This window comes from Tamandua tetradactyla, chromosome 2 (assembly GCF_023851605.1).
Source record: "Tamandua tetradactyla isolate mTamTet1 chromosome 2, mTamTet1.pri, whole genome shotgun sequence".
Lineage (NCBI taxonomy): Eukaryota > Metazoa > Chordata > Mammalia > Pilosa > Myrmecophagidae > Tamandua > Tamandua tetradactyla.
In genome coordinates, this window is record NC_135328.1 from 176907989 (window position 1) to 176935498 (window position 27510).

A 27510-nucleotide genomic window follows, 5' to 3' on the forward strand; every position below is an offset into this window, starting at 1 on the left:
AAATTCCATTGAACAGGGATACATATAAGATTCTTACCCTGAGGCCAAAAAAAATCACCTGTTTTAGTACAGGATTATGGGAAAAGGAGTGTTTATAAGTGAAAGATCTGAAGCTTAACTGTTACCAAAAGACCAATAAGATCCTTGAACTAATTTAAGAGTAGTGTCTCGATTAAGGTGGGAAATGATATTCCTTTTCCCTAGTTGGGATTCATGAACATGAACAAACTGAAGAAGAAAGACTTGAAAAGTGGTGGAAGAGGTAAAAAACAAAAACAAAAACAAAAAAGGATTATTTGACCCACGGCCTATTTTTGTATGGCCTGTAAAGTCTTTGGCTCTTTATAGGAAAATGTTTACCAACCCTGTCATCCTGGCTTCAGTAAAAAGATGCTCAATGAAGAAAACTCATTTTAGGTCAACTGTGCACAGTGGCAATTAGGACATCTGATGCAGTTTAGGCTAAAACTTTCCCTAAAAGAAATATAATTAGAAGTTTTAGAGACAGGCTCAGCTTTTTTGCTGATACACACCAAATCTGAATGTCAAATAACCACTCTTCTCTCCTTTTTGAAAGAAGGAAGCATACAAAGGAAGGAGGGGGAGGGTTCACCCATGGTCTTTTGGACAAAGGAAGGTCATCTGCTCAACTGCAGTTCTAGAAATAGGGTTGGGTAAAATAGAGAGCCATACTTAGAAGCGCCCAGGCCTGGGCTTCATCCTCAAGCCCCCCTCTAACTCCACTAGGTATAACCAATTCTCAGAGAGGGTGCTCGTTAGGCCTTTCCAAAAGCATTTAATAGGTCTGGCTATGACTGTTAAGGTCACCAGCAGTCTGTCCCACTTGGCTTCATCTCCTAACAATCTCTTTTTGAGTTTGGTTCTGGAGGAAACCACTTTGCAACACTGTAAGGATAGGGAGCAATAACTTACCAAGAAGTACTTCCTCAGGGTGAAGAAGGTATGTCTACAGATTTAGATACTTACTGAGACAGTGGAGCTAGGAGTGTTAGTTCCATAGCCTGAAGAAGGCAAAGACGCCAGAGACCAGCGCCGTCCATCAGTCCTATGTAAGAAAAGAATATTAGGCAGTTTCTACATGACCCCACCCTGGGTCCAGGACCTAAATGTCCTTCCTTCAGTATTTTTGGGGCAGTGGGTTCACTGGTAGTCTCCTTCCTGTCTCAAGATAGTACTGCTCAGTTCACTACATGTTTTCACATCTCTCTACTATGTGGGAGCCTATGGCTGTGGGTTTTCCTTTGCAAAGAAGTCATCTCTGCCTATAAAAAGAGTCCAAAATTTGAATAAGAACATCTGTATACTCTCAAACTTAACCACTTTCAGAGAAGCAATAACAGAGGATTCCATTAAAGAAATCATCATAAGGAGGGTACTGCCACTGTAATGCAACTATATTCCTTCTCCTTGGTCTTCTTCAGGCCATTCAGTTGACAACCAGGAAGAAGTGGACCATCATCTGGGTCTGAAATGAACAGAATGATTGATGACAAACAATTGAAGTCTGCCTAGGATCTATGAGCATCCATAAGGTCAGTTTTTGAGAGTGTTTGCCGAACAGTGACAGTAACCTTATGAAAGAGGAGGGAGGTAACCCTTGGTTGTATATAGGGTTTTAGGGGAGGATTCCTGATGTTCTTGAGAGGATATTCCCCAGAGCTCTTATCACAATGAGCCAGTCATTTACTTTGTCATTGAGGAGAAGATCAAGCAGGTATCTAAATGGTTTGAAATTTGCACAATGTGGGCTGGCAGGAAATTCTTTGCTTGTATAGTGGAATATGGTGTAATACATAAAAATTTCTGTGGGAGTCTAGCCTGCTCTGGTTGAAGGTGGAGAAAACCTTCTTTGTTATTACTCATAGAACCTTAGAATCAGCAACGGAGGATCTTTAGAAGTTCAGTACCCTCAAGTTACAGAAACCACTGAGACTGAGAGATTTGGGCTACTTGTTGGAGGCTTCACAGTTATGAGGGTGAAGGTGGGAAGAGGAGGAAGAAAAAAAGAGGAATAAATCTTGCTAGGGCTTCTTCTTTTAAAGTGCTCTTCCCCACCTCCACCAACACTTAGTGTCTTTTTTTCTGCTATGCTCTGCAAAGGAAGAGCCAAGGTTCCATGCTGCATGCACATGACTCAAACTTCATGCCACCCAAGCAGCCAACACGTGTAAATTATAGCTCTGCTGGAACCTAGTTTCTGAGGCAAAGGAATGCTGGGAGAGTACGCAAATGATGTTCTCTTTGACCTCCTTGTTGGGTCCTGGGAACTCCACACAGAAAGCATGCCAATTCCATGAAAACAGAGCTCAGCGGAGATGAGCCCAGTATAGCACAGGGGTATGATTTTTCAAACATTTGTCAAATAATTTTTTCACAGGTGAATTTTCCTCCTTTATTCAGATATGGAAACCAATTGCATGGCAGCCATTTCTCCATATACTGAATAGTAGGGGCCTCCACAGTCAGAAAGAAATGCCATCAAAGGATGCCTCTATTTGTTCTGCTTGGTCATTTCACTGAGTGACTGAGGAAAGCTATGGTGGAAAGAGAGGTGATTTGTTTCCAGGCCCAGAAGCTTGGACTATTCAGCAATTCCTACCTCCAAGGATGTGAGGTCTGAGCCTAAGTTCCAGCAGGTAGAGGTGATCCCTTAGAGCTTCTTTGTGAGATATGAAAGACCTAATGTTCATATCCACAGTCAGAGAAGAATCATCACAAACGACTCCCACCACATACAATTCTCAGGCCATGCATAGCAGTTTCCCAGCCCCTCACACTTTACATCCTTTATTACCTGTCTGCTCTGTGGCCATGGCTGTAGTAAAAAGATAGGCATTATAATGAGAACCAAAGGAAACCAGAGTGAGCAATCTGCTTGATCCCTGACATCGGTCTAGTTCAGAGGAGGCAAACTTTCTGCTAAAGAATGTATAAAAGTTTGAAGTGATATTGTAGGAAGGACAGATCTATCTTCAGTGTTCCATTTTATGCCTTTCATGTGATATTCCAAACTAATATGCTCCTGTAAGGCTCAAGCCTCAGCCCAATAACCTAGGAACAAACATTTCCTGAGTACGCTGGAAGCTGCAGACCTATTTAGGTCTCAATAGTAATACCATGCCCCAAAGCCCCCTAGATGGCTTTACTCCTGAAGCATAAAAAAATGAGGTGGACACAAGGGTGCCTGATGCTGTTCCCACTATCTGAAATACTCTGCACATCTGTGCCCTGCTCCCAACATAACAGTCTCCTTCTCATCCTTCAGGTCAATCCTTGGAAATAGCTGAGGAAAAGTAAAAAGTTCCTCCTGGAAGGGAGTCCAATTTCTCCTTGATCATCCTAGAAAAGCTCTCATTTTTGGAAAATGCTTTGGAATATACCCTGAGGGCAGTAGGGACTTGTGCTTAGAATTAGAAAAATAAATCCACTTCCAATACCTACTGTCCTATGTATCAAACATTCAAAGGCAAATACCTGGGACATTTAGAAAACACAACTTGAACAAGATGGTCATGGGCAAAGCGAGGAAACAAAGCAGGGAAGGCATTTTGATGATCAGTAGCCCAAGGTCAAACTCAAAAAGGAAGGTGACATTCATGAAGGTGCCACACATATCAGTTACAGAGGAAGCTTTCTATCAACTTACCTACGGGCAGGAACAAAGGAAAAGTGAGCAGGTGCATTTGGAGAGAAATTCCGGGGGCTGTCCAAAGGACTGTTACCTGTAGATGGGGAAAGGAATTCTTAGTGAGGTTTGCTTCTGCAACTGAGAGGACCTTTAGATAATAAATCATCCTCTAGCATTGACAATTAGTATATATGTCTATTTCTTCAGGCCCACCATCTGTTTAGTGATTCTCTCTTCACCAAAGTTTGCAGCCCAGCAATCTTATCCCTTGATTCCAAGTTGCCTGTAACAATCCATATCTCTCAACCATTCATTTCAGGTCAGGCAATAGCTTGCCTATTTCCTGCCCTTCTAGGATTACCTCAGGCTCCAATCTACCTAATCAAGTTAACCTAACTTTCCAAAGGCATGAGGAACTCATTCAGTGCAGGTGGCTTTAGGGAAGGTATAACCAAATGCTCAAACATTTCTCAAAGCGCAACAGGACTCAAAAGTCTTTTACATATTTATCTCTGCAAGCTGAATCTAAGGGGTTAAACCAGAAATGTGTGTACTTTAAGGGCTATAGAGGCTCTCAGGTGAGGACTCAGGATAGCAGCGTCCCTTAAAATAGTCCATACCCAAGGGCCTCAAGTCTATAAAGCTTGCCAACCTCCTCATGTTGTAGGAATTACCTCCACCTCTTCATTTACTTGGTGTGTCCCCTGCAACCTGCTAACTAAAATTTAACTCAAAAGCTGTGAACGAAACAGCATGTTTAATTTTGGTACTGGTTGCAAAAGTTCTTGAAGTCATACTTCCCTGGTTTATCTTCTAGCTGGGGGATGGTACCTTGGAGCCATAGCTGACTGAAGCCATCAATATCTCTCTACTGCTGAAGCAAGCACCATATTCCAAAAGACTGCTGAAGCAAGCACCATACTCCATAAGGTATGCTCCCTGCCCCCCAACACCTCCACCCACTCCTGTTCTCACCTCTGTGACCAATATTGGCTATGAAGACTTACAACTACCCAGGGATCTTGTGGTTCAGCATGCCCTGACTTTCTCTAGGACTTTCTCTATTTCCTGCAAGGGTTATACATGCCAAGGTGCCATAAAGCTGCTTCGTTGTTTTCCATCACCTCTAATCAACAGGGCCTGTTGTCTTTCTGTACTGACCCAGGAAAATTCAGCCTCTTAACAAAGCACCCCTCTACACTATGCAGCACCAACAGAGGTATATAAAGGTAACCTCTTTGGACAAACTAATTAGCAAAAGGCATTTCAGCTTCCACTCATCCCTTTCCTGGGAGCCTCAGAGAGGCACACAAAATGATTAATCTGCTCTCAACCTAGTACCACCTATGGGTTTGCCAGGCTTTGCGTCCAGGGCTATCTCTTTATGATCTATCTCTATCTTCTAGCTAGCAAATGCCATCAGGGTACTAGAGACATGATCTTGAGGAGTTGCCCCTCTAGCTAGGGCTTAATAAAGATCAGGTCTCCTGAGAAGTATCAAGGATTTTTTATCATTGTTTTTAATTGTATTTTTCTCAGTGTCACCTCAAAGATGAACAAGTATCCTCGGTTCGATTTCTGACATTTAAAGCTTTGATGCTCCTTAAAACCACCCACTCAAAGCCACAGGGAAATCCTTGGACATGAGTATCCTAATAACAATAACTGGCCTTCCCAGGACAGGTCTGATGCCCAAGAGATTTAGCTAACACAAGAGATAGAAAAGAACTGCAAATAAATTAATAACTAACCAGAGCATCAGTGAGCTCTAGGACAACTTCCAGTAGCCTAAAACATATGAAATTGGCACCCTTAAAGGAGACTGTGGGACACAGAAAAGATATTTAAAGAAAAATGGACAATTTTTCAAATTTGATAAAAACTATAAACATATATCCAAAATGCTCCACAAACCCCAAGCATGAGAAACGAGAAGAAAACTAGACCAAAGCACATCATAATCAAATTGCTTAAAACACCTAAGAAAGAGAAAATCTTAAAAGCAGTGGTTGGGGGTGGGGCATATTACATAGAGAGGAACAAAGGTAAGGATAGCAGATTTCTCACTGGAAGCAATGCAAGAAGATAGTTGTGCAATATGGAATTCTTCAAATTATGGAAATAAAAAAGAAAACAAAACCCTACCAAGCTAGACATCTATACCCAGTGAAATATTTGTTAAAAGCAAAGGTGACATATGAAAAGCTTTCACATATGAAAGCTTAAGGAATTTATTACCAGCAGACTATACTATAAGAAATGTTAAAAAAAAAAAAAAGGTCTTTAAGAAGAAGGAAAATGATACCAGATGGAAATATGGATCTACATAAGGGAATGAAGCACATTGGAAAAGTTAACATATGAGAAAATATGTAAGATTTTTTTCCTTACTACTGAAATCACTTTAAAAGATAACGAACATTTAAATTAAAAAAATAATGTGATGTGGGGTTTATAATATGTCTGGGAACAAAAAGTTGAAAGCAATAACATAAAGGCTTAGTGGGGAAAATGGAAGATTCTTATACTATATGTGAAGTGGCAAATATTACTTGGAGGGAGATGGCAGTAAGTTCAAGATGTATTCTATAAACCATAAAGCAACCACTAAGTAACTAAGAGTTATAGTTAATAAGCCTATAAAAGGCATAAAACAGAATCATAAAATAACCCAAAAGAAAGCAGAAAAAGAAGAAAAGGAACAAAGTCAGATGTGACAATTAGAAAACAAAAAGATGATAGATTTAAACCAAACCTTATCAACCACCACATTAAATATAGATGCTCTAAAAGTTTCCAATTAAAAGGCAGAGATTGTCAGGCTGGTTAAAGAGAAATGAACCACTACCACCATCAAAAGAGAGAGAGAGACAGAGACAGAGAGACAGAGAAGACCCTATTAAAACTGAAGCAAAGGAAATATTTTCTAACTCATTCCATGAGAACAGGATTACTCTAATACAAAGACATTACAAGAGAGGAAAACTGCAGACTAATATCTCCTATGAACAAAGATGCAAACATTCTCAAATATATATTAGAAACATGAAATCCAACAATGTGTAAGAAGAGATATATTTCAGGAAGCTAAGGCTGATTCAATATTCAAAATTTGTGTTCTCTCTCCCTCTCCCAACATGCCAGCCTCAGCGAAAGAGAAGAAGGGGAAGCCTGTCCTGCTCAGACAACTTTGATGACTACCCGCCTAGAAGAGGTGATGACTGTTTTGGAGAAAAATACTGTGATCCTTATGATTCAGACTGATATTGTGATAGATTTCTTGAAAATGGATCGATGGGGGGCCAGGATCGCTATAATGACTGAGGCAGCAGAGGCTATGACTCCAGGATAAGCAGCAGAACATTTGGTAGTGGGTATGCAGGGATGATGACTACAGAGGAAGCGGGGACCACTACGAAGACCAATACAACAGACAGGATGACTGTCCATGGACCTCCAGAGATTATTACTCTTGGAATGATTACAGGCTTGATGACAGAGGTTTCTCCTCCTCCCTCCCCCAAGACCCAGACTGAATCTAAAGCCTCAGCTATGCCTAAGAAAGATGATTCCTCCGCCAGCACTTCCCAGTCCAGTCAAGCAGCTTCCATCATTGGAGGGACAAAGCCTGTTGACACAGCTGCTAGAGAACGGGAAGTAGAAGAATGGCTACAGAAGGAACAGGAGAAATAGTAGCATCAGCTGGATGAGCCAAAACCAGAACAACAGTCTCAGGGAAGACATCCAAGTTGGCGCGGTGAAGAAATTCAGGAATGGGAACAGTTGAGGATAGGAAATGAGTCATCGTAGACTGGGACCTCTGCCACATCTGGCAGAAAGGCCCAAAGGAAAGAAAGTGAAGTCTCTGGAAAATGAAACACTCAGTAAGGAAAACTGTTACTCTTCAACCTCTAAGCCTTCCAAATCTAGTCAGCTTCTAAAGGAATGCCAGCCCCTCCACCACAGGAGAATGCTCAGGTGAAGTGAAGTTCTAATCCTCCTGCTCGATCTCAGAGTTCAGACAGAGAGAAGTAGTTTCCTATAAGTGGTGGAAAAGTAGCTTCAGCTCAACCATCTGAGGAAGGACCAGCAAGAAAATATGAAAACAAAGTAGATGGGATAAGTGTCCCAAAAGACCAAAGTGGGAACGCCACCCATGACCTAGGAGATGGGGGAAGCAAAAGATCACTGAAAGGAGTCTGATAGGAAAGATGGCAAAAAGGATCAAGACTCTAGATCTGCACCCGAGCCAAAGAAAACTGAAGAAAATCCAGTCTAAGCTCAGTTCTGCAAGATTCTTGGTGTTACTGGTGAAGATGAAAACAAGGTGGGGGGGGATTATACCAAATAAATCTCTACATCTTGTGCTTTGTCATAGTCTCATTCCATCCTGGAACATTTGAGAGCAAATCAAACCTCTATCCAGACAAGACAAAATAAAACACACAATCTCCTGGATATCTTTCTTAACTTTTTTTTAAAAAATGAAATGAAATTCTTCTGTATGCTACAGCAGCCTAGAAAGTATTGAACTAATTGGAGAATCACCAGCATAGCCAGAGAGAAAGAGCCAGACAACTTTTAAAGAAAAAGTTATGCATTTTTAGGACAACATGTAGTGGCCTGTCTGATTAGGGTCTGGGGACCTCCATCTGGCAGAAATGTTAATGAGAGTGATTCAGTGCCTGGAATCTGGTTGTACAGTAGGGCGAGTATAAGGAAGAGTATGAGATCTCTACCTTTTAATTCTTGGTATCTCATTGTGGCATATATGAATTCTGAAACATTAAATAAATTTTCTATCCTTGGAAAGATAGGTTAACTAGTCTCTGAGGTCGTTTTAGTCTCCAGGAGGTTGCCAGTCCCTCTTAATTTAATTCTTTTGGGGCCAACCTAGGGGGAATTACTTCATTTTTACTCCCCAGAGGGGTAGGTGGGAGTGAGTCCCCAGGCCTTGAAAGAATAGGACTGCTCTGTGACCAAAATAAATGGGGAAAACATGGTTTGAAAAGCTTTGGGAGGTAATGAATTATTTTACACTAGGTAGTAGGGAAATGGTGCGCCCTCCAATAAACACAAACATGGTTATTTCCTGGAGCAGAAGCACTTAAGGGTCGTGGGAATTCCTAGGTCTTTTATGTGTCCTGATTTCATCCTTTCTAAACATTATCCTATATACCCACATCTTTTGAAACCTTGAACTTTAAAAATCGAGTCTCATTTTCATTGGCCTGCGTTCCTCATATTACTCTTTACCATCACCTCCCACAAAACCGCTTCTATTTAAGTCACATACCTCATCTCTTAGATATTTTATATCTCAGCCACTGGGGGCTGTCAACTGAGGAATCACTGCTTTTCTCAAGCAAATTGACTCCTTGAAGACTTGACTCTCCTTCCCTCCATCCATTCCTGCTCCTGCTTCTTTGACCCCTTTTACAGGTTAGAAAATTCTGGGATTAATGGTCTCAGTAATGGTGGACAAATAGAAACAGTTAAATTGGGGGCATTTCTTTCAACCTTTTTACTTTTTTTTTTCACAAGTTTCCTCCACTGTCTACTGAATGGATTTATAATGTGGCCTAGACCAATGTGTGGTGTTTTTTTTTAAAGCTTCCCTTGAGGGAATAAATGATGTAGAGAACCAAAAAGCAAAAAGCAAAAACCAATTAATGTAATCCACCACCTCAACAGGTCAAAGAAAAATCATGATTACATCAATTGATGCAGAAAAAGGATTTGACAAAACCCAACACCCATTCATGATTAAAAACTGTCAACAAATTACAAACGGGGGGCAGGGGGGAAACCCCTCAACTTGATAAAGAACATCTACAAAAAAACTATTGCTAACACCATATTTAATGGTGAAAAACTGGATGCTTTGCTCCTAAGATTGGAAACAAGGCAAGATGTACCCTCTCATTACTTCGATTAAACTTCATATTGGAAGCCCAAGCTTTTGTAGTAACATAAGAAAAGGAAATAAAAGTTTCACAGACTGGGAAGGAGGAAATAAAATTGTCTTTATTCACAGATGACACGACTGTCCATGTAGAAAATCCCAAAGATCGATAAAATGTCCACTGGTATTTTTGGTGAGTTTTTTTACTTTTTAACAAATTAATTTCAAACTTATAGGAAAACTGTAAAAATAATACAAACCCGACTCAGAACTCCAACATACCCCTGCCCCAAGATACCCAGATCCATCAATTTTAACATTTCGTTCCCTCCATTCATCCCTCTATCTCTGAGCACTTGTAAACAGGCTGCACACCTCATACTCCTTGAACACATAATTTCTCCATGGTCATTTCCTATAAATAAGGATATTTACTTATATAGTCACCTTAAGTGCACCAAGCTCAGAAATTTAACAGTGATATAAAGCTTATACTCCATATTCCAATTTTTTCTTATGTTCAATAATATCCTTTTGAGCTCCTCCATTCTCAGATCTCCACCCAGGATTTTGTATTGCATTTAACTGTCAGTATCTCATTCTCTCTTTCTTAAATGTGGAAACATATAAATGTAATATAAATCTTTCCATCCCAAACCTTCCCATACATACTTTTCAGTGGGATCAATCTGCTTTACAATGTTGCAGTACCCTCACCACCATTCTTTACCCCAAACAGAAACCCTACACTCATTTTTTTTCACCATTTAATATCTTTACTGTGGTTATTATACACACAAATGCAACATAGAATCTGTCATTTTAACTATTTAAGTGTACAATTCAGTGGCTTTAATTACATTTAAATGTTGTGCTATCATCAACACCATCTGTGGAGAACCAGGGCACAGACTCTCTCTCCATAATGAGAAAGTTATTGCAATAATGGTCTATGAAATTGGACAGAAGTTAGAGGTCAATAGACCTCCTAAGGGTGAAAAAGAATGTACAGAAGTTATTGTAAATCCCTTATCTTATAAAACATTGAAACTGCTTTCCCCTGATATGTTGATAACAAATCTCCAAACCCCTGTCCTACATTCATTTTAAATTAACTCCTCATTGCCACTGCTCCCTACCCCTGGTAACCTGTACTCTACTTCCTGTCTCTATGAGTTTGCATATTCTCTGATATTCTGATATTTTCTTTGTGGTTGACATGGGGTTTAAATTTAACAATCTAATTTGTTTTGATACCAACTTAACTTCAACAGTGTACATAAACTGTCTTCCTATATCCCCCCATCTTCCCACTTTTACCTAGCTCTGGTCACAAATGACATTTATACATCATGAGTCAAAAACCATTGATGTATCACTTCATTTTATGCATGTGCCTTATAGATCCTAGGAAGTAAAAATGGAATTACTAATAAAATACAATAGTCCTGGCATTCATATTTACTTATGTCATTAATACTGGAGATCTTTATTTCTTCACGTGGCTTCAATCAACTGTCTAGTGTCCTTTTCTTTCAATCTGCAGAGCCACCTTTAGCATTGCTTTTAGGGCCAGTCCAGTGTGATGAACTCCCTCAGTTTTTATTTATTGGGGAATGCATCTCTCTCATTTTTGAAAAACAGTTTGGCAAATATAGAAATCTTGCATGGCAAATTTTTGCTTTCAGCAAAGTTTCCCACTGCCTTCTTGCCACCATGGCTTCTGATGAAAAAAATCAGGACTTAAACTTATTCGGGCTCTCCTGTATGTAACAGATTGCTTCTTTCTGTGGCTTTCAGAATTCTCTTTATATCTTTGGTACTTGAAGGTTTTGGCACAGTGTGGGTCTATTTGGACTTCACTGAGCATCCTAGATGTGTATATTCCTGTCTTTCATTAAATTTGGGAGTTTTTAGCCATTATTATAATTTTTTTTTTAACATTCTCTCTGCCTTCTTCTCTCTTTCTTCTCCTTTTGGGACTCCCACAATGCATATATTGGTATACATGATGGCATCCCACTGGTTCCTCAGGCTCTGTTCTCTTTTCTTCATTCTTTCTTCTTTCTGACCCTCAGACTGGATGATTTCAATGTCTTATTGGGAAGTTCACTGATTCTCTCTTCTGCCAGCTCCAATCTGCAGTTGAAGCCTTCCACGGAATTTTAAATCTTTTGTTACTATGGTCTTTGGCTAGTTCCTTTTCATAATTTCCATATCTCTACTGATATTTTCTTCATGTTCATCTTTGGTTTTTCTGATTTCCGTTAGTTCTCTGAGCATGTTTTCCTTTAGCTTTCTAAGCATATTTAGGACGATTTTTAAAAAGTTTTTGTCTAGAGGACCCCAGGCCTGAACCTCCTGATTGATGATTTCTAATGCTTTAATTTCTCTTTTGCCTGGGCCATCATTTTCTGTTTCTTTGTATGTTTTATAATCCTCTGTTGAAACTTGGACATTTTGATATTTTAATGTGTTACTGCTGGAATTTAGATTCTGAAGAATCTATTCCTTAAGCTTGTATCCACAGCTACTGTTATGACAGAGCTTTCCTTGAATGCCAGGAGCTAAACAAAATACAAAAAAACCAAAAAAACATCTTTCCCTAGTCTTCGTAGATTGACCTGTGCAAGTGCTCTCTTTCAGAGCCTATCCGAACAATGAGTTTAGAGTATAGAAGCTTCCCTGGTTCTTTCTCCCCGTGTCTTGTCTAGGGCATGAACGTATGGCTCAAGGAATTCCTCCATTTACATGGATACAAATGTCTCCTTTTCCCCAGGGAACAGATTCACATCCTGGGCACTGTATATCCTATAGCCCTTGCCCCAGGTAGCTACTCGACTCCTTTCCCACAGAGGAGGTAAGCCACCTTCTACGTGCAGGGGAAGTTCTGGGCCACCACCAGACAGACTGGGACTGACATACACATTCCCAGGTATGAGCAAGGGGGTTACTCTGCTCCCACCAAAACCAGGACCAGGGATCCATCCTGGGAACGTAGGCTAGCCAGAGCTCCACGAGAGTTTACTGCTTTTGAATGGCCTTTCTTATGATTTGCAGTCTGTTTTCTAGAGCTTTGAAAAAGGTGTTTCTGCCTCAGTTGTTCAGAGCTTTTGTGTGGGATAGAGCCCTGAAATTTCTCATTCTACCATCTTATTTGGGGTAGAGTTCCTCATTTTGACTTTAACAGTTTTCACAGATGAAAAAAGAAACCTCACAGACATTTAGGTTCCTAATGGAGTAACTGCATGGTTGGCTCTGTTTATTAGATCATGATACCCATTTTAAAATTATATCCCAAGGGTGGTAAATTTCTATCTTCTGGGATGTCAAGCAGTTGTTATGGGGGAAACTAATGGAAAAGTAATGTGCTTTTACATTTTTAACAAACAAGTTCAAAATCTATTGAACTTTTCCTTTGGAAGATAGGAAACATTCTATTTTCAAAGTTTTTTAAGTGCAGATTTATCAGGTAACATCTTTTTTTGTCAACAAAATCACATATAGATGGGAACATTTCTAAACATCCATTTTCAAAATGCTCTCTGTGGCATAAATATATCTTTCTAAACGTAGTTAGTTTTCCACTTATTGTTGAAATGTCCCCTTTCCCAGGAAGGGACAGACAATTTGTTGTGTTCTCTCCCATACCAAAAAAATATCTGACAGGCAGCATACCACTAAAAATTACTTGTTAGCAGAGGAAAGATCAGCAAATATGGAACATTTCTGTTTGGTAAAAGAAAACAGCATTACATTATTGAGTTTGATCATTCTTTTAAGTGATTTGCCACAAGATAACCAGTAAATTTCTTTCTAGTAATGAAACATTTTCAATGTTCTCTCCTTACCTTATTAAAAGTTGTAGTAAAAATTCACCTCTAATGTTACTACATATGTTACAATATGCATCAGGGAAATAAATGGCTGATGGTGTATTCCAGAACTTCCACTCCTTGTTCATGACACATTAGGTACAAATTATCACATAGGAAAATCTGACATACGGATCTAATGAGGGTTACAGTGTCATGCCATATCTTAAATATCAGTAAAACAATTTAATTCTCATTATTTTAGATAAAAAATAAATAGAAGTTTTAATATTTTTCCTCCACTCCCAAATGAGTCCTTTAGAGAACCACCTTGGAGAATGCTGCTATTGAAGAATTCTAAGTGGCAAATGACAGGCACAAAGTGATATATTGTAAGAAGCATACAGCCTCAAAATACAGAATGGACTGAACAGAGTGGAGAGTAGAGAGAGAAAGGAGTTGGGGGTTTCCTAAGTCAACCAAAAGAAAGGTGACTAGGGCCTCCATAAGGCCCCGATAAAGTTAGAACGTGGTCACTCACAGTTAGTTTACAATAGCCTCTATTTCAAAGGGTTTTCTAAGTCTTAAGTTGAACATGATCTCTACGTCTCCTCTGATCACCTATTTTTTTGAATCCTTGATGGCATCTACCAGAACTAAGGGCACCATATGGTAAGTCTCTATTTCAATGTCAGTAAAATAAGTACTCATTAATTTTTCAGTTTCCAAAATAGATAAATTTGTTCATTACAACTTTTTGAGTTGGTTCACAATTCAATATTTTATTTATCAAATATGGCCAAAGCTGGAGAAAGGAATGGGCTTCCAAATTATGGGTTAGCTGCCAAAATACAGCCCAAAACATATCTCCACGTGTCTGCTGGAAATCTTTGGCAAGAAGAAACTGTAGTGTGGGGGAAACATTGATGGTTTCTCACCAACTGGAAGCTAAGGAAATAATAACAAGTATTCCTTCCAACTGGCCAGGCTGCAACACATTTTTCAAAAGATGCTATGACCTAAAAGATTTGTGCTATTTTTACTCTGTTTTCTCTATTTCTCCAGTATTCATTTTACCTAAAAAAGGTCAAAATTACTAAGCATATGAGAAAATAAAATGAGTAATGTGTGTGGGGGGAGAGGTGACTGAGATGTTAGAATATTAACATTTTGAAGAAAATACTCTTGTTGATGACTTATTCACAGTCTTGGCCCCAGAAAATTCGTTATAGTTGGCAGAAATGGCTCAAAGGATTTTCTAATAGAAAATCCAGTGGTCCAGCAGGTAAGCTTTCTTTCTTTTTTTATTTTTTAAAATATTTTTATTATAAACAACAAACAAACATACAAACATTTGTGAAATGGTTATAGTCAATGGTTTACAATATTATCACATAGTTATGTATTCATTACCAAGATCATTTTTTAAAAACATTTGCATCTCTCCAGCAAAAGAAATAAAGAAGAAAAAAGAAAAAACTCATACATGACATTCCCTTTACCCCTGCCTCTCATTGGCCACTAGTATTTCAATCTTCTCAATTCATTTTAACCTTTGTTCCCCCTATTATTCATTTATTTCTTATCCATATTTTTTACTCATCTGTCCATCAGTAAGCTTTCTTGACTTTACCAAGCAATTTAGCAGTTAGAAAAGCTAATTTAAAGGCAAGGTACCAACAGCTCTAGAGAAACAAGTTATAATGAAAACATACATACAAATACAAGATGACCTTGAACCAACTGCTACACTTACACAGTTTAACTGAAAATTATAACGAAAAAACCTGTATAAACACCATCCAAGGTAACAATGCTATTTGTCAATGCCACCTTGCCAATCAAAACTCAATCCCCTTTTCCCACTAAAGGTAAACATTATCCTGACTTTCATAATAATCATTCCCTTATAATAGTATTACCAGATAAGTATGCATCTCTAAACCTGGGGCATAAGTTGTTTTTTTTCCCCTCAATTTAAAAAATCAAGATAATTAAAAAAACATAAAATTTGCCCTTTAAATGTATACTTCAGTGGTTTTTAGTATATTCACAAAGATGTACAACCATCATCACCTATATAATTCCATAATATTTTCATTACCCCAGAAAGAATCCCTGTACCGAGTAGTAGTCACTCTCCATCCTCCTCTCCCCACAGCCTCTGGCAACCACTAATCTGCTTTCTCTCTCTATGGAATAGTATTCTGGAACTTTCACAGAAAGGAGTCATACAATATGTCCGTCCCTCCTTGTGTGCTAGCTTAGTTTTGTCTATTTATTTCTTTTTCTTTTTTTTTTCTGAGCAGATCAGTAGGCTTCAGGAGAGACTGTCTATTTTTTATTCATATATATTATATATTCACATACCAGGTAATCATCCAAAGTGTACCATCAATGGCTCACAATATCAACACACAGACTTGCATTTATCACAAATGACTTTTTCTTTTCTTTTCTTTTTTTTGTGAAAAATAAATATATACAAAAAAGCAATGAGTTTCAAAGCACATCACAACAACTAGTTGTACAACAAATTTCAGAGTTTGGTATGGGTTATAATTCTACATTTTACATTTTCATTGCTAGCTGCTCTAAGACATTGGAGATTAACAGAAATATCAACATAATGATTCAGTAATCATACTCATTTGTTACACCCTACCTTCTCTGTATAACCCTACCATCACCTTTGATCTTTTTCCCCACTTTCCAGGGGTATTTTGGCTATCCCACTCTAACTTTTTCATATTGGAAGGGGCTATCAATAATATGGGATGGGGGATGGAACCAGAGGTTGGCCCCTCTGTATTTCAAGACTTACCAGGTCTAGGCAACCACCTGGAGATTGTAGGCTTCTGGAAAGATACCCTAGTGCATGGAACCTTTTGTAGAATCTTACATAGTCCCCTAGGTATTCTTTCTTTAGGAATGGTTTTGGTTGAGGTTTGGCAAGCTATAACTGGTACCAACACCTAACTGAAGCTTTTGCAAGAATGACCTCCAGAGTGGCCTCTCGACTCTATATGAACTCTCTCAGCCACGGATACCTTATTTGTTACACTTCTTTTCCTCCTTTTGGTCAAGATGGTATTGTTGATCCCAAGGTGCTAGGGCCAGACTCATCCCTCAGAGCCATCTCCCATGCCACTTGGAGACTTTCACCCCTGGATGGCATGTCCCACGAAGGGGGGAGGGCAATGGTTTCACTTGGAGAGTTGGGTTTAGAGAGAGAGGGGCCATGTTTCAGCAACAAAAGAGGTCCTCCAGGAGTAACTCTTAGACATAGCTACAGGTAGGCTAAGCTTCTGCACTACATACATAAGCTTCACAAGAGCAAGCCTCAAGATTAAGGGCTTGGCCTATTGATTTGGGTGTCCTTAACATTTGACACAGTAATCAGGGTTTCCCCCATGGTAAGTTTAATAGTTTTATATATTTTTCTCCTATCCCTCAAAGGACCTTGCCAATACTTTTTTATTATCTGCTTAATGTACTCTGGGATGTATCTAGGCATTAGATTAAACTATTGTTCTAGTTAGCTAGCTGCCAGAATGCAATATACCAGAATCAGAGTGGCTTTTAAAAAGGGGAATTTAATACATTGCTAGTTTACAGTTTTAAGGCCGAGAAAATGTCCAATTAAAACAAGTCTACAGAAATGTCCAATCAAAGGCATCCAGGGAAAGAAACCTTGGTTCAAGAAGGCCAATGAAGTTCAGGGTTTCTCTCTCATCTGGAAAGGCACATGGTGAACACAGTCACAGTTTCTCTTTTGGCTGGAAGGGCACATGGTGAGCAAGGCTCATCTGCTACCTTCTCTCCTGGCTTCCTGTTTCAGGAAGCTCCCCAGGAGACGTTTTCCTTCATCATCTCCGAAGGTACTGGCTTGTGAGCTCTCTGCTTCTCATGGCTATGTTATTCTTCTCTGCTCTCTCTGTATCTCTTCCATTCTCCAAAATGTTTCCTCTTTTATAGGACTCCAGAAACTTATCAAGACCCACCCAAATGGGTGGAGACATGTCATCACCTAATCCAGTTTAACAACCACTCTTGATTAAATCACATCTCCAGGGAGATGATCTGATTAAAGTTTCAAACATACAGTATTGAATAGGGATTATTCTGCCTTTATGAAATGGGATTTAGATGAAAACCTGGCTTTTCTCGGGGCCATGCATCCTTTCAAACCAGCACAGCTATACAGGATTAAAGGCCCTCATTCTTATTCTGGGATCCCTGTGTTTAGATTGTTTAAATGATCTATCCACACAAGTTGAGTTAGATTACGTGCTACAGAAAATTTAGGTTTGGGGCAAAATAAATCTTTCTTCCTTTGGTCTCAAAGAGTAGGTGAAGTTCTAAAATACAGATAATTACCTCTGTATTCTGAATTACTTTAATCCTAACCTGATCAGCTTCACTCCAGGTTATACATATATAAAATAGCCTCTCAAAATCCAGAAATAGGGGCGGGCCGCGGTGGCTCAGCGGGCAAGAGTGCTTGCCTGCCGTGCCGGAGGACCCCGGTTCGATTCCCGGCCCCAGCCCATGTAAAAAACAAACAAACAAACAAAATATAATAAAAACAAGAAAATGTTTAAAGATGTTTCCCTTTCTTCCTCCCTTCCTTCCTTCCATCTTTCCTTCCCTTCCTCCCTCTCTCTTTAAAAAAAAAAAAAAAAAAAAAAAAAATCCAGAAATAACCATTACTGATATGGACTAAATATGACTGCTAGAAGAGCTTACAATATAGGCCCTAGTTTCTTTATAAGTATTTTCTAAATGAGACTATACAACATTTGCTCTTTTGCTTCTGGCTTATTTTGCCTCACCAAATGTCCCACAGGTTCATTCACTACTTTGCATGTCTCACAACTTCATTCCTTTTTGTAGCAGTACAATATTCGATCATACACATACATATCATTCACCAACCTACTTCTCAGTTAAGGCATCCTTCAGACACCTGCATTCACTAGGCATCATGTATATGTCCAAAGTCCATAGTCCACCAACACTCTCAATTTTAGATAATTTCATTGCTCCCAAGAGAAAGATAACCAATAAACACACCCTTGCCAAATATGAAATCTAACCCTTCTCTTAAGTCTTGTCCCTCTCCCCATTATTTACCTCTGCTGTTGCTGTGGTAGTGCTGATGTTTTCCTCTTAAACATAGCCCATGGCATGCAATAGCAGCTTTCCCCCATACCCCAAAATGATACACTCTTTTTACAAGATTCATATCATTGCGGTACCTCCTGCAAGAACTTATTTATATTTGTAGTGTTAATCAGTGGGACACATGGGTCTTCCAATCATGTTCACCTTGAATATGGTAACACTACTTAAAGACCCACTAATGAACAGCCTTCAGTTCTACATATTCCCTTACACTTAAGTTTAACCTCATTAGTTAACCATTCACCCATCTCTAGCTTTCATGTATCTCTAGGTCCCCTATATTCTATATTATAAGCCTCTGATTTTACCTTTACCATCTTGTCATGTGCTTCAGGACATCATTTTTGTCTTACTGCTGCAAAATATTCCAATGTATGTATATACGACATTTTGTTAATCTACTTGTCTTAGCTGATGGAAACTTGGATTGTTTCCATCTTTTGGCGATTGTGAATAATGTTGCTATGAACATCAGTTGCAAACGTTTGTTTGTGTCACTGCTTTCAGCTCTTCTGGGTATATACCGAGGAGTGGCATTACCAGGTCATAGGGTAACTTGATACTTAGTTTCCTAAGGAACTGCCAAACTGTCTTCCATAGCAGCTGTACCATTATACATTCCCACCAGCAGTGCATAAGTGTCCCAATTCCTCCACATCCTTTCCAATATTTGTAGTTTTCTGTTTCATAGCAGTCATTCTTATAGGTGTGAGGTGGTATCTCATTGTAGTCTTGATCTGCATTTTACTCCTAACTAATGAAAATGAGCATCTCTTCATGTGCTTTGTGACCATCTGTATTTGCTCTTCAGGGAAGTGCCTATTCGTATCTGTGGTAGTTAGATTCAGTTGTCAACTTGGCCAGGTGAAGATACCTAGTTCTGTTTCTGTGGGCATAAGCCTATGGTCCATGAACCTCATCTGTTACTCATGACATCTGCAGTCGGCTAAGAGGCATGCCTACTGTAATGAATGGTATTTGATTTAATTGGCTGGTGCTTAAATGAGAGAGCTCAACATAGCACAGCCCAAGCAGCTCAGCATACCTCATCTCAGCACTTGCAGCTCAGCCCAGGCCTTTGGAGATGAAGAAAGAAATCACCCCAGGGAAAGCTGTTGGAACCCAGAGGCCTGGAGAGAAGGCCAGCAGAGATCATCCTGTGCTTCCCCATGTAAGAAAGAACCTCAGTTGAAAGTTAGTTGCCTTTCCTCTGAAGAACTAATGAAATAAATCCCCTTTTATTAAAAGCCAATCTGTCTCTGGTGTATTGCATTCCAGCAGCTAGCAAACTAGCACAGATTTGGTATCTGAGAAGTGGGGTGCTGCTGTGGTTTGCAAATACCAGATATGTTGGAACGGTTGTTTTGATGGCTAAGGGGAAGATTTTGGAAGAACTGTGAAGAGAATGATGGAGAAATCCTGGAGTGCGTGAAGAGACTGTTGGTATAAACGGAACCACTGCCAATCTGGACAAAGGGGGACACAAAAGGGACAAACTGGAGTTTGCAGAGTGAAAACCATGGAAACTCGGGTCTGAAGTCAAGAAACCTCGGCCAGGAGACTGGACCCACCCACTCTGCCCATCCCTGAGGGCAGAGGATGAGTCCCCCCATCTCGTTGCAGTGGAAGAGTTGTGCCACCTCAGACCTTGGAAAAGGTACAGCACACTCCTTGGGGACTGGGGAGAGCCTGGCTGCCACCACATGGAGGGGTTGAGCATGTGTCCCAGAAATGGCAGAGAGCCCAGGTGTGGTCCCAATGCCTGGAGAGAGTGGAGCCAACAGAAAAAGGTGGTCTCCTCAATGTTCCCCAAGGTTGATCTGGAGAGAGGCGGGCCACTGCATAGGCCCTTGGAAAGGGTGGGACTGCCACTTTCTAAAGCTGAAAGGATAAATGACTTTCAGGCTTTGAAATCCAATGGTCTTGCCCTGCAGATTTTCAGAACTGTTTGGGTCTTGTGACCCCTATGTTCCTTCCAATTTCTCCTTTTGGAAATGAAAACCTGTATCCTGTGAATGTCCTCCTTTGCATATTGGCTCTAGATAACTTGTTTAGAGATTCATAGGTCCACAAACAGAAGAGAACTTTTTGCACTTTAATATTGTTTAAGGTGTTGTGTGTAGTTGCAAAGTTGACAAGGGGTGGACATGTGGTAGCTAGATTCAGTTATAAGTTAAGGATCCTCTTCCCTTCTTTCGGCTACTGATCTCCAGTTCTCCAAGTCCATTTACTGAAAAGACTATTTTGTTCCATTTCAGTGGATTTGGTGGCCTTGTCGAAGATCAGCTGACAAAGATTTGGTGGTCCACTTCTGCACTCTCCATATGATTCCGTCTGTCAATACTTCTATCTTTGTGACACTTCCATGCTGCTTTGACCCCTGTGTCTTTCTAATAAGTCTTAAAATCAGGACGTCTTAATCTTCCTATTTCATTCTTTTTTCTAGGATGCTTTAAGCTATTCACGGTCTCTTTCCCTTCAAAATGAACTTGGAAACTAGCTTTCCAAGTCTTCAAAGTAGGTTGTTGGAACTTTGACTGGTAATGAATTAAACCTATAGTTTAATTTGGGTAAAACTGACATCTTTTTTTTAAAAAATACTTTTATTGACAAATCTTCATACACATACATTCCATACATGGTGTACAATCCCTGGCTCATGATATCATGACATAGTTGTGTGTTTATCACCATGATCATTTTTTAGAATATTTGTACCACTCCATAAAAAGAAATAAAAAGAAAAAAGAAAAATCTCATGCACATCATACCCCTAACCCCTCCCTTGCATTGAGCACTATTATTTTCATCTACCTAATTATTTTACCCTTATCACCCATATTATTTATTTATTTTATCCATTATTTTTTTACTTATCTGTCCAAACCATGGATAAAAGGAACATCAAACATAAGGTTTTCATAATCACACAGTCACATTGTAAAAGTTCTATCTTTATAGAATTGTCTTCAAGAATCAAGGCTACTTCTCCATGTGCCATTTATTGAAGAGGCTGTTTTGTCCCAGGTGGGCTAAGATTGACTGCCTTATCAAATATCAACTGTCTATAGGTGAGAGGGTCTATTTCTGAACACTCTATTCAATTCCATTGGTCAGCATATCTACCTTTATGCCAGTACCATGCTGTTTTGACCACTGTAACTTTGTAAATATGCTTTAAGGTCAGGTAGTGTGGGACCTCCCACTTCATTTCTCTTTCTTAAGATATTTTTAGCTATTCTGGGCACCCTTCCCTTCCAAATAAATTTGGTTAGGGTTTTGCTAATTCTTCAAGATATTTTGGAATTTTAATTGGTACTGCATTGAATCTATAAATCAAGTTGCATAGAACTGACATCTTAACTATATTTAGTTTTCCAAACCATGAAACACACAATGCCCTTCCATTTATTTAGGTCTTCCATGATTCCTTTAAGCAATTTCTTGTAGTTTTCTATATACAGGTCTTTTGTAGCTTAGTTAAACTTATTCCTACATATTTGATACATTTACAATAGCAGCATTTAAATGCTATTGTAAATGGCATTTTTTTCTTGATTTCCTCCTCGGATTGCTCATCACTAGTGTATTGAAACAGTACTGATTTTGAGGTACTGATTTCATACCTTGCCACTCTGCTTTACTAATTTATTAGCTCTAGTAACTTTGCTGTAGATTTTTCAGGTTTTCAATATATAAAATTGTTCTAGTTTGTGAGCTGATGGAATGAGATATACCAGAAACAGAATGGTTTTTAAAAAGGGGAATTTATTAAGTTTAAGGCCATGGAAATGTCCCAATTAAAGCAAGTCTATAAAAATGTCCAAATTAAGGCCCCAACAAGAGGTGAGCTTCTCACAAGAAAGGCCGATGAGGCTCAGGGTTTCTCTTTCAACTGGAAAGGCACATGGCAGATATGGCAACGTCTGCTAGCTTTCTCTCCAGGCTTCTTGTTTTGTGAAGCTTCCCCAGGGAGGTTTTCCTTCTTTATTTCCAAAAGTTCCTGGCTGTGTGGGCTCTTGTGGTTCTCATGGCTTTGCAGCTGTGCTGCTCTCTACAAAATGCTTCCTCTTTTTAAAAGGATTTCCATAAACTGATTAAGACTCATCTGGAATGGGTGTAGTCATAGCTCTCTCTAATCAAAGGTTAATACCCACAATTGGGCACGTCACATCTCCATGAAGATAATCTAGTCAAGTTTCCAACATACAGTGCTGAATAGCATTGAAAAGAAAGGGCTGCCTCCATAAGATTGGATTAGGATTAAGGCATGGGCTTTTCTAGTGTACATAAATCCCTTCAAACTGGCACAAGCATCATATCATCTGCAAACAGTGAAAGTTTTACTTCTTCCTTTCCAATCTGGATGCCTTTTATTTATTTTTCTTGTCAATTTGCTCTGGTTAGAACTTCCAGAACAATGTTGAATATCAGTGTGACAATGGGCATTCTTGTCTTGTTCCTGATCTTAGAGGGAAAGCTTTCAGTCTTTCCCCATTGAGGATGATATTAGCTGTGGGTTTTTAATCTATTCCCTTTATCATGTTGAGGAAGTACTTTTCTATTGCAATTCTCTGAAGTGTTTTCATCGAGAAAGGATGATGAATTTTGTCAAATGCCTTTTCTGCATCAATTCAGATGATAATGTGGTTTTTCTGCTTTGATTTGTTGACATAGTATATTACATTAATTGATTTTCTTATGTTGAATCACCCTTGCATACCTGGAATAAATCCCACTCGGTCATGGTGTATAATTCTTTTAATAAACTGCTAGATTCGATTAACAAGTATTTTGTTGAGGATTTTTACATCTATGTTCATTAGAGAGATTGGTCTGTAATTTTCCTTTCTTATAGTATCTTTCTCTGGTCTTGGTATTACGTGATGTTGGCTTTATAGAATGAGCTAGATAGGTAGCTTTCCCTCCTCTTCAATTATTTTGAAGAATTTGAGCTGGATTGGTACTAATTTTTTCTTGAATGCTTGGTAGAATTCACATGTGAAGCCATCTGGTCCTAGACTTTTCTTTTTTGGGGAGCATCTTGATGATTGATTCAATCTCTTTACTGGTGATTGGTTTGCTGAGGTTGTCTATTTCTTCTCAAGTAAATGTTGGTTGTTTATGCCTTTCTAGGAAGCTATTTCATCTACATTGTCTAGTTTATTAGCATTTGTTGCTCAAAATATTCTCTCATCATCTTCTTTATTTCTGTGGGGTCAGTGGTTATGTCCCCTCTTCCATTTCTGATTTTATTTATTTGCATTCTCTCTCTCTCTTTTTTTTTTGTCAATGTAGCTAAGGGTTCATTGATTTTATTGATTTTCTCAAAGAACCAACTTCTGGTTTTGTTGATTTTCTAGACTGTTTACAATTTCCTTTATTTCTGCTTGATTCTTCATTATTTCTTTCCTTTTGCTGGCTTTGGGGTTAATTTGCTATTCTTTCTCTAGTTCTTCCAAGTGAACAGTTAATTCCTTGATTTTTTTCTTTTTTAATATAGGCATTTAAGGCAATAAATTTCCCTCTCAGAACTGCCTCTGCAGCATCCCATAAATTTTGATATGCTGTGTTTTCATTTTCATTTGTCTCGAGATATTTACTGATTTCTCATATAATTTCTTCCTTGACCCACTGGTTGTTAAAGACTGTGTTGTTTAGCCTTCATATATTTCTAAATTTTCTGGACTTCTGCCTGTTATTGATTTCCAACTTCATTCCATTATGATCTGAGAAAGGGTTTTATATGATTTCAACCTTTTTAAATCTATTGAGACTTGCTTTGTGACCAGGCATATGGTCTCTCCCTGAGAATGATCCATAAGCACTTGAGAAAAATGTGTATCCTGCTCTTATGGGATGTAATGTTCTGTAAATGTCTGTTAAGTCCAGATCATTTATCACATTATTCAAATTCTCTGTTTCTTTACTGATCCTATGTCTAGGTGTTCTAGCCACTGATAAGAGGAGGGAACTGAAGTCTCTAACTATTATGATGGAGGTATCCATTTCTCCCTTCATTGTTGTCAGTGTTTGCCTCATATACTTTGGAGCACTCTGGCTCAGTGTATAAATATTTATGATTGTTACGTCTTCTTGTTGAATTGTTCCTTTTATTAATACATAGTGTCTTTGTCTCTTTTAATTGTTTTAAATCTGAAGTCTATTTTATCTGATATTAGTATAGCTATTCCTGTTCTTTTCTGATTGCTGTTTGCATGAAATATCTTTTCCTAACCTTTCATTTTCAACCATTTTTGTTCTTGGGTCTAAAATGAACCTCCTGTAGACAGCATACAGATGTGTTGTGTTTTTCAATCCAGTCTGTCTTTCGATTGGCGAGTTTAATCTATTAACATCTAGTGTTATCACTGTAAAGGCAGTACTTTCTTCTACCATTTTGTCTTTTGGATTTTATATGTTATATCTAATTTTTTTTCTCTTTTTACCTTTACTGACTATCCATTTCTACACTAACCTCCTGACCTCTCTCTCTTGCTCTTTTTCTATCTGACTATTGTGCTCCCTTTAGTACTTCTTGCAGAGCTGGTCTCTTAGTCAAAATTTCTCTCAGTGACTTGACTGCATGAAATATTTTAATCTCTACCTCATTTTTGAAGGACAATTTTGGTTGGCAGTATTTCTCTTTTATAATCCTAAATATATCACACCACTGTCTTCTCACAAAAAAAAAGAAAAGGTTTTTGCTGAGAACTCCATACTTAGTCTTATTAGGCTTCTCTTGTATGTGATGGATTGCTTTTCTCTTGCTGCTTTCAAAATCCTCTTTCTGTTAGACATCTGGCAATCTGATTATTAAGTGTCTTAGAGTATATCTATTTGGATCTATTCTGTTTGGGGTACAGTGCACTTCTTGGATCTGTAATTTTATGTCTTTCATGAGTGATGGGAAATTGTCAGTGATTATTTCCTTCATTGGTCTTTCTCCTCCTTTTCCCTTCTCTTCACTTCCAGGGACAACCATAATGTGTATATTTGTGCATTCATGTTGTGATTCAATTCCCTGAGACGCTGCTCATATTTTTCCATTCTTTTACCTATATTTTCCTTTGTGCTGGATTTCAGATGTCCAGTCCTCTAGTTCACTAATCCTTTCTACTACATCTGCAAATCTGTTGTAGGTTTTCAGTGATTTTTCATTTCTTCTATTGTGGTTTTCATTCCCATAAGTTCTGTGATTTGTTTTTTTCAAACTTTTGAGTTCTTCTTTTTATTCACCCAGTGTCTTCTTTATATCCTCCCTTAACTTGGTGATTTGATTTTTGATGAGATTTTCTATGTCTCTTTGTACATCCTGAATTAGTTGCTTCAACTCCTATATGTTATTAGAAGTACTGGTTTCTTCTGTTGATTGGGCCATATCTTTGATTTTCCTAGTATGAATCATTATTTTTTGCTGGTGTCTAGGCATTTTCATTTCCTTAATTAGTTTATCTGGAGATTGCTTTCACTCTTTTTCCTAGGTTTTTTTTTTTGAATAGCTTTGTTCTCTATCTGTTCTTTGACATTCAGTTCAACTTATTCTAGACATCTAGCATTGCTTCTGTTTAACTGATCAGAACTTTTCATGTCTTTTTTTTTCTATTTCTTGACCTTCCTATATGGAGACTTTTTTTTGAGTAGGGTCTCCTCAGATATTATAGACCCCAGTCAGATTTCCCCAGACCAGACAGGCCCACATCTCAAGAAGAAAGAATAGCCAGCATCAGTTTTCCCTGAGGGTGACGCCCAGGAGGCTGTCAGACTTTCCTATAAAGCTTCTAGAGTCTGTGCTTTTAATATGTTGCCCAGCATGTGGTGCTTGTCTGCCCATGGCTTCCCACCAGCTTACAGTGATGCAGTGCCTTTAATTTCAACAGACTCTCCCTGGTAGGGGTGTGGTTGAGACAGAGGTGAGGTTATAGGCTGGCTTTAACTGCTTCAGTTTTCCACTACCTGGGGCCTGAATTCCTTGAAGAAGGGATTCCACTTGAGCTGGGCCCCAACCGTTTCTTGGGGAAGATAGACCCTTTAGTGAATTAACTCCTTTCACCTGACTGGTTACTCTGTCTCTGAGACAAGCTTAATTCTGCCCTTGCCTGGGGCAGTTCCAGAGTCTGAAGTGCTTTCAGTTCTATCTAATGAGCTGTTAAAGAGTAGAAAAAAAAAAACAAACCCTGCTCCTCAGGTATATCAATAAAGAGCTTAAATTGGTATGTGGTTCTATGTATCGCCACACAATATATGACCGTTTTCATATGGTCCAGCTCAAAAAGCCTCTTTTTTTTTTTCCATCAGCCCTGCCCACTCTCTGCTGTGTGAAAAAATTCCTAGTATCTTTACTGCTTATTCTAGGTTTATCTGTGCTGAGGGCCTATTTTTAGTAGTCAGAATTTGTTAATTAATTCCACACTTGGAGCTTAGGTGAACTAAGCCCTTGCTCTTAGTAAAGTCTGTTTCCTTTGCCCTTGGAGAACCAGTGTGCTGTGCCTGTGGGGGAAAGGTGTCAGTCTCTGCGGCTTGGGGGACTTAAAATTCTGTGTGGAGTCTCAGACATCCCACCTGGTCCAGGATGGTGTATGCTGTGTGTCTGGTCACTGATGTTCCCCCAGCAGTTGTTCTGTACCCTTCCTGGCTATTTAATAGCTCGGGAGGACGAACTAAATTCCACACCTCACTATGCCACTATATTGCTCCCTGGATCTAGAACTGACATCTTAACAACATTTAACCTTCCCACCCATGAGCAGGGAATGTGTTTTCACCTATTTAGATCTTCTTTGACTTCTTTTAGCAATATTATGCAGTTTTCTGTGTACAAGTCCTTTACATCTCCAGTTAAGTTCATTCCTAGATACCTGATTCTTTTAGTTGCTACAGTGAATGGAATTTTTCCCTTAATTGACTCCTCAGTTAGGTCACTGCTTGTGTATAGAAATATTACTGATTTTGCA

At 38.9% G+C, this 27510-nt stretch overlaps 1 protein-coding gene and 1 pseudogene across 5 annotated transcripts in view; one reads left to right on the forward strand and one right to left on the reverse strand.

Annotated features, from left to right (window-relative positions):
* MAST2 (microtubule associated serine/threonine kinase 2) overlaps nucleotides 1-27510 on the reverse strand; it is a 434887-nt gene that overhangs the window by 32245 nt on the left and 375132 nt on the right. For 4 of the 5 annotated variants that reach the window (XM_077149797.1, XM_077149801.1, XM_077149800.1 and 1 more), the window contains 3 exons: nucleotides 3668-3743; nucleotides 2816-2836; nucleotides 988-1066 (listed from right to left, as the gene is read on the reverse strand). In XM_077149797.1, the coding sequence (XP_077005912.1) occupies nucleotides 988-1066; nucleotides 2816-2836; nucleotides 3668-3743 (176 nt within the window). The remainder of the gene's footprint in view (nucleotides 1-987; nucleotides 1067-2815; nucleotides 2837-3667; nucleotides 3744-27510) is intronic. The other variant, XM_077149799.1, reaches the window with a different exon arrangement.
* Nucleotides 4058-7928, forward strand: LOC143654538 (eukaryotic translation initiation factor 4B pseudogene; annotated as a pseudogene).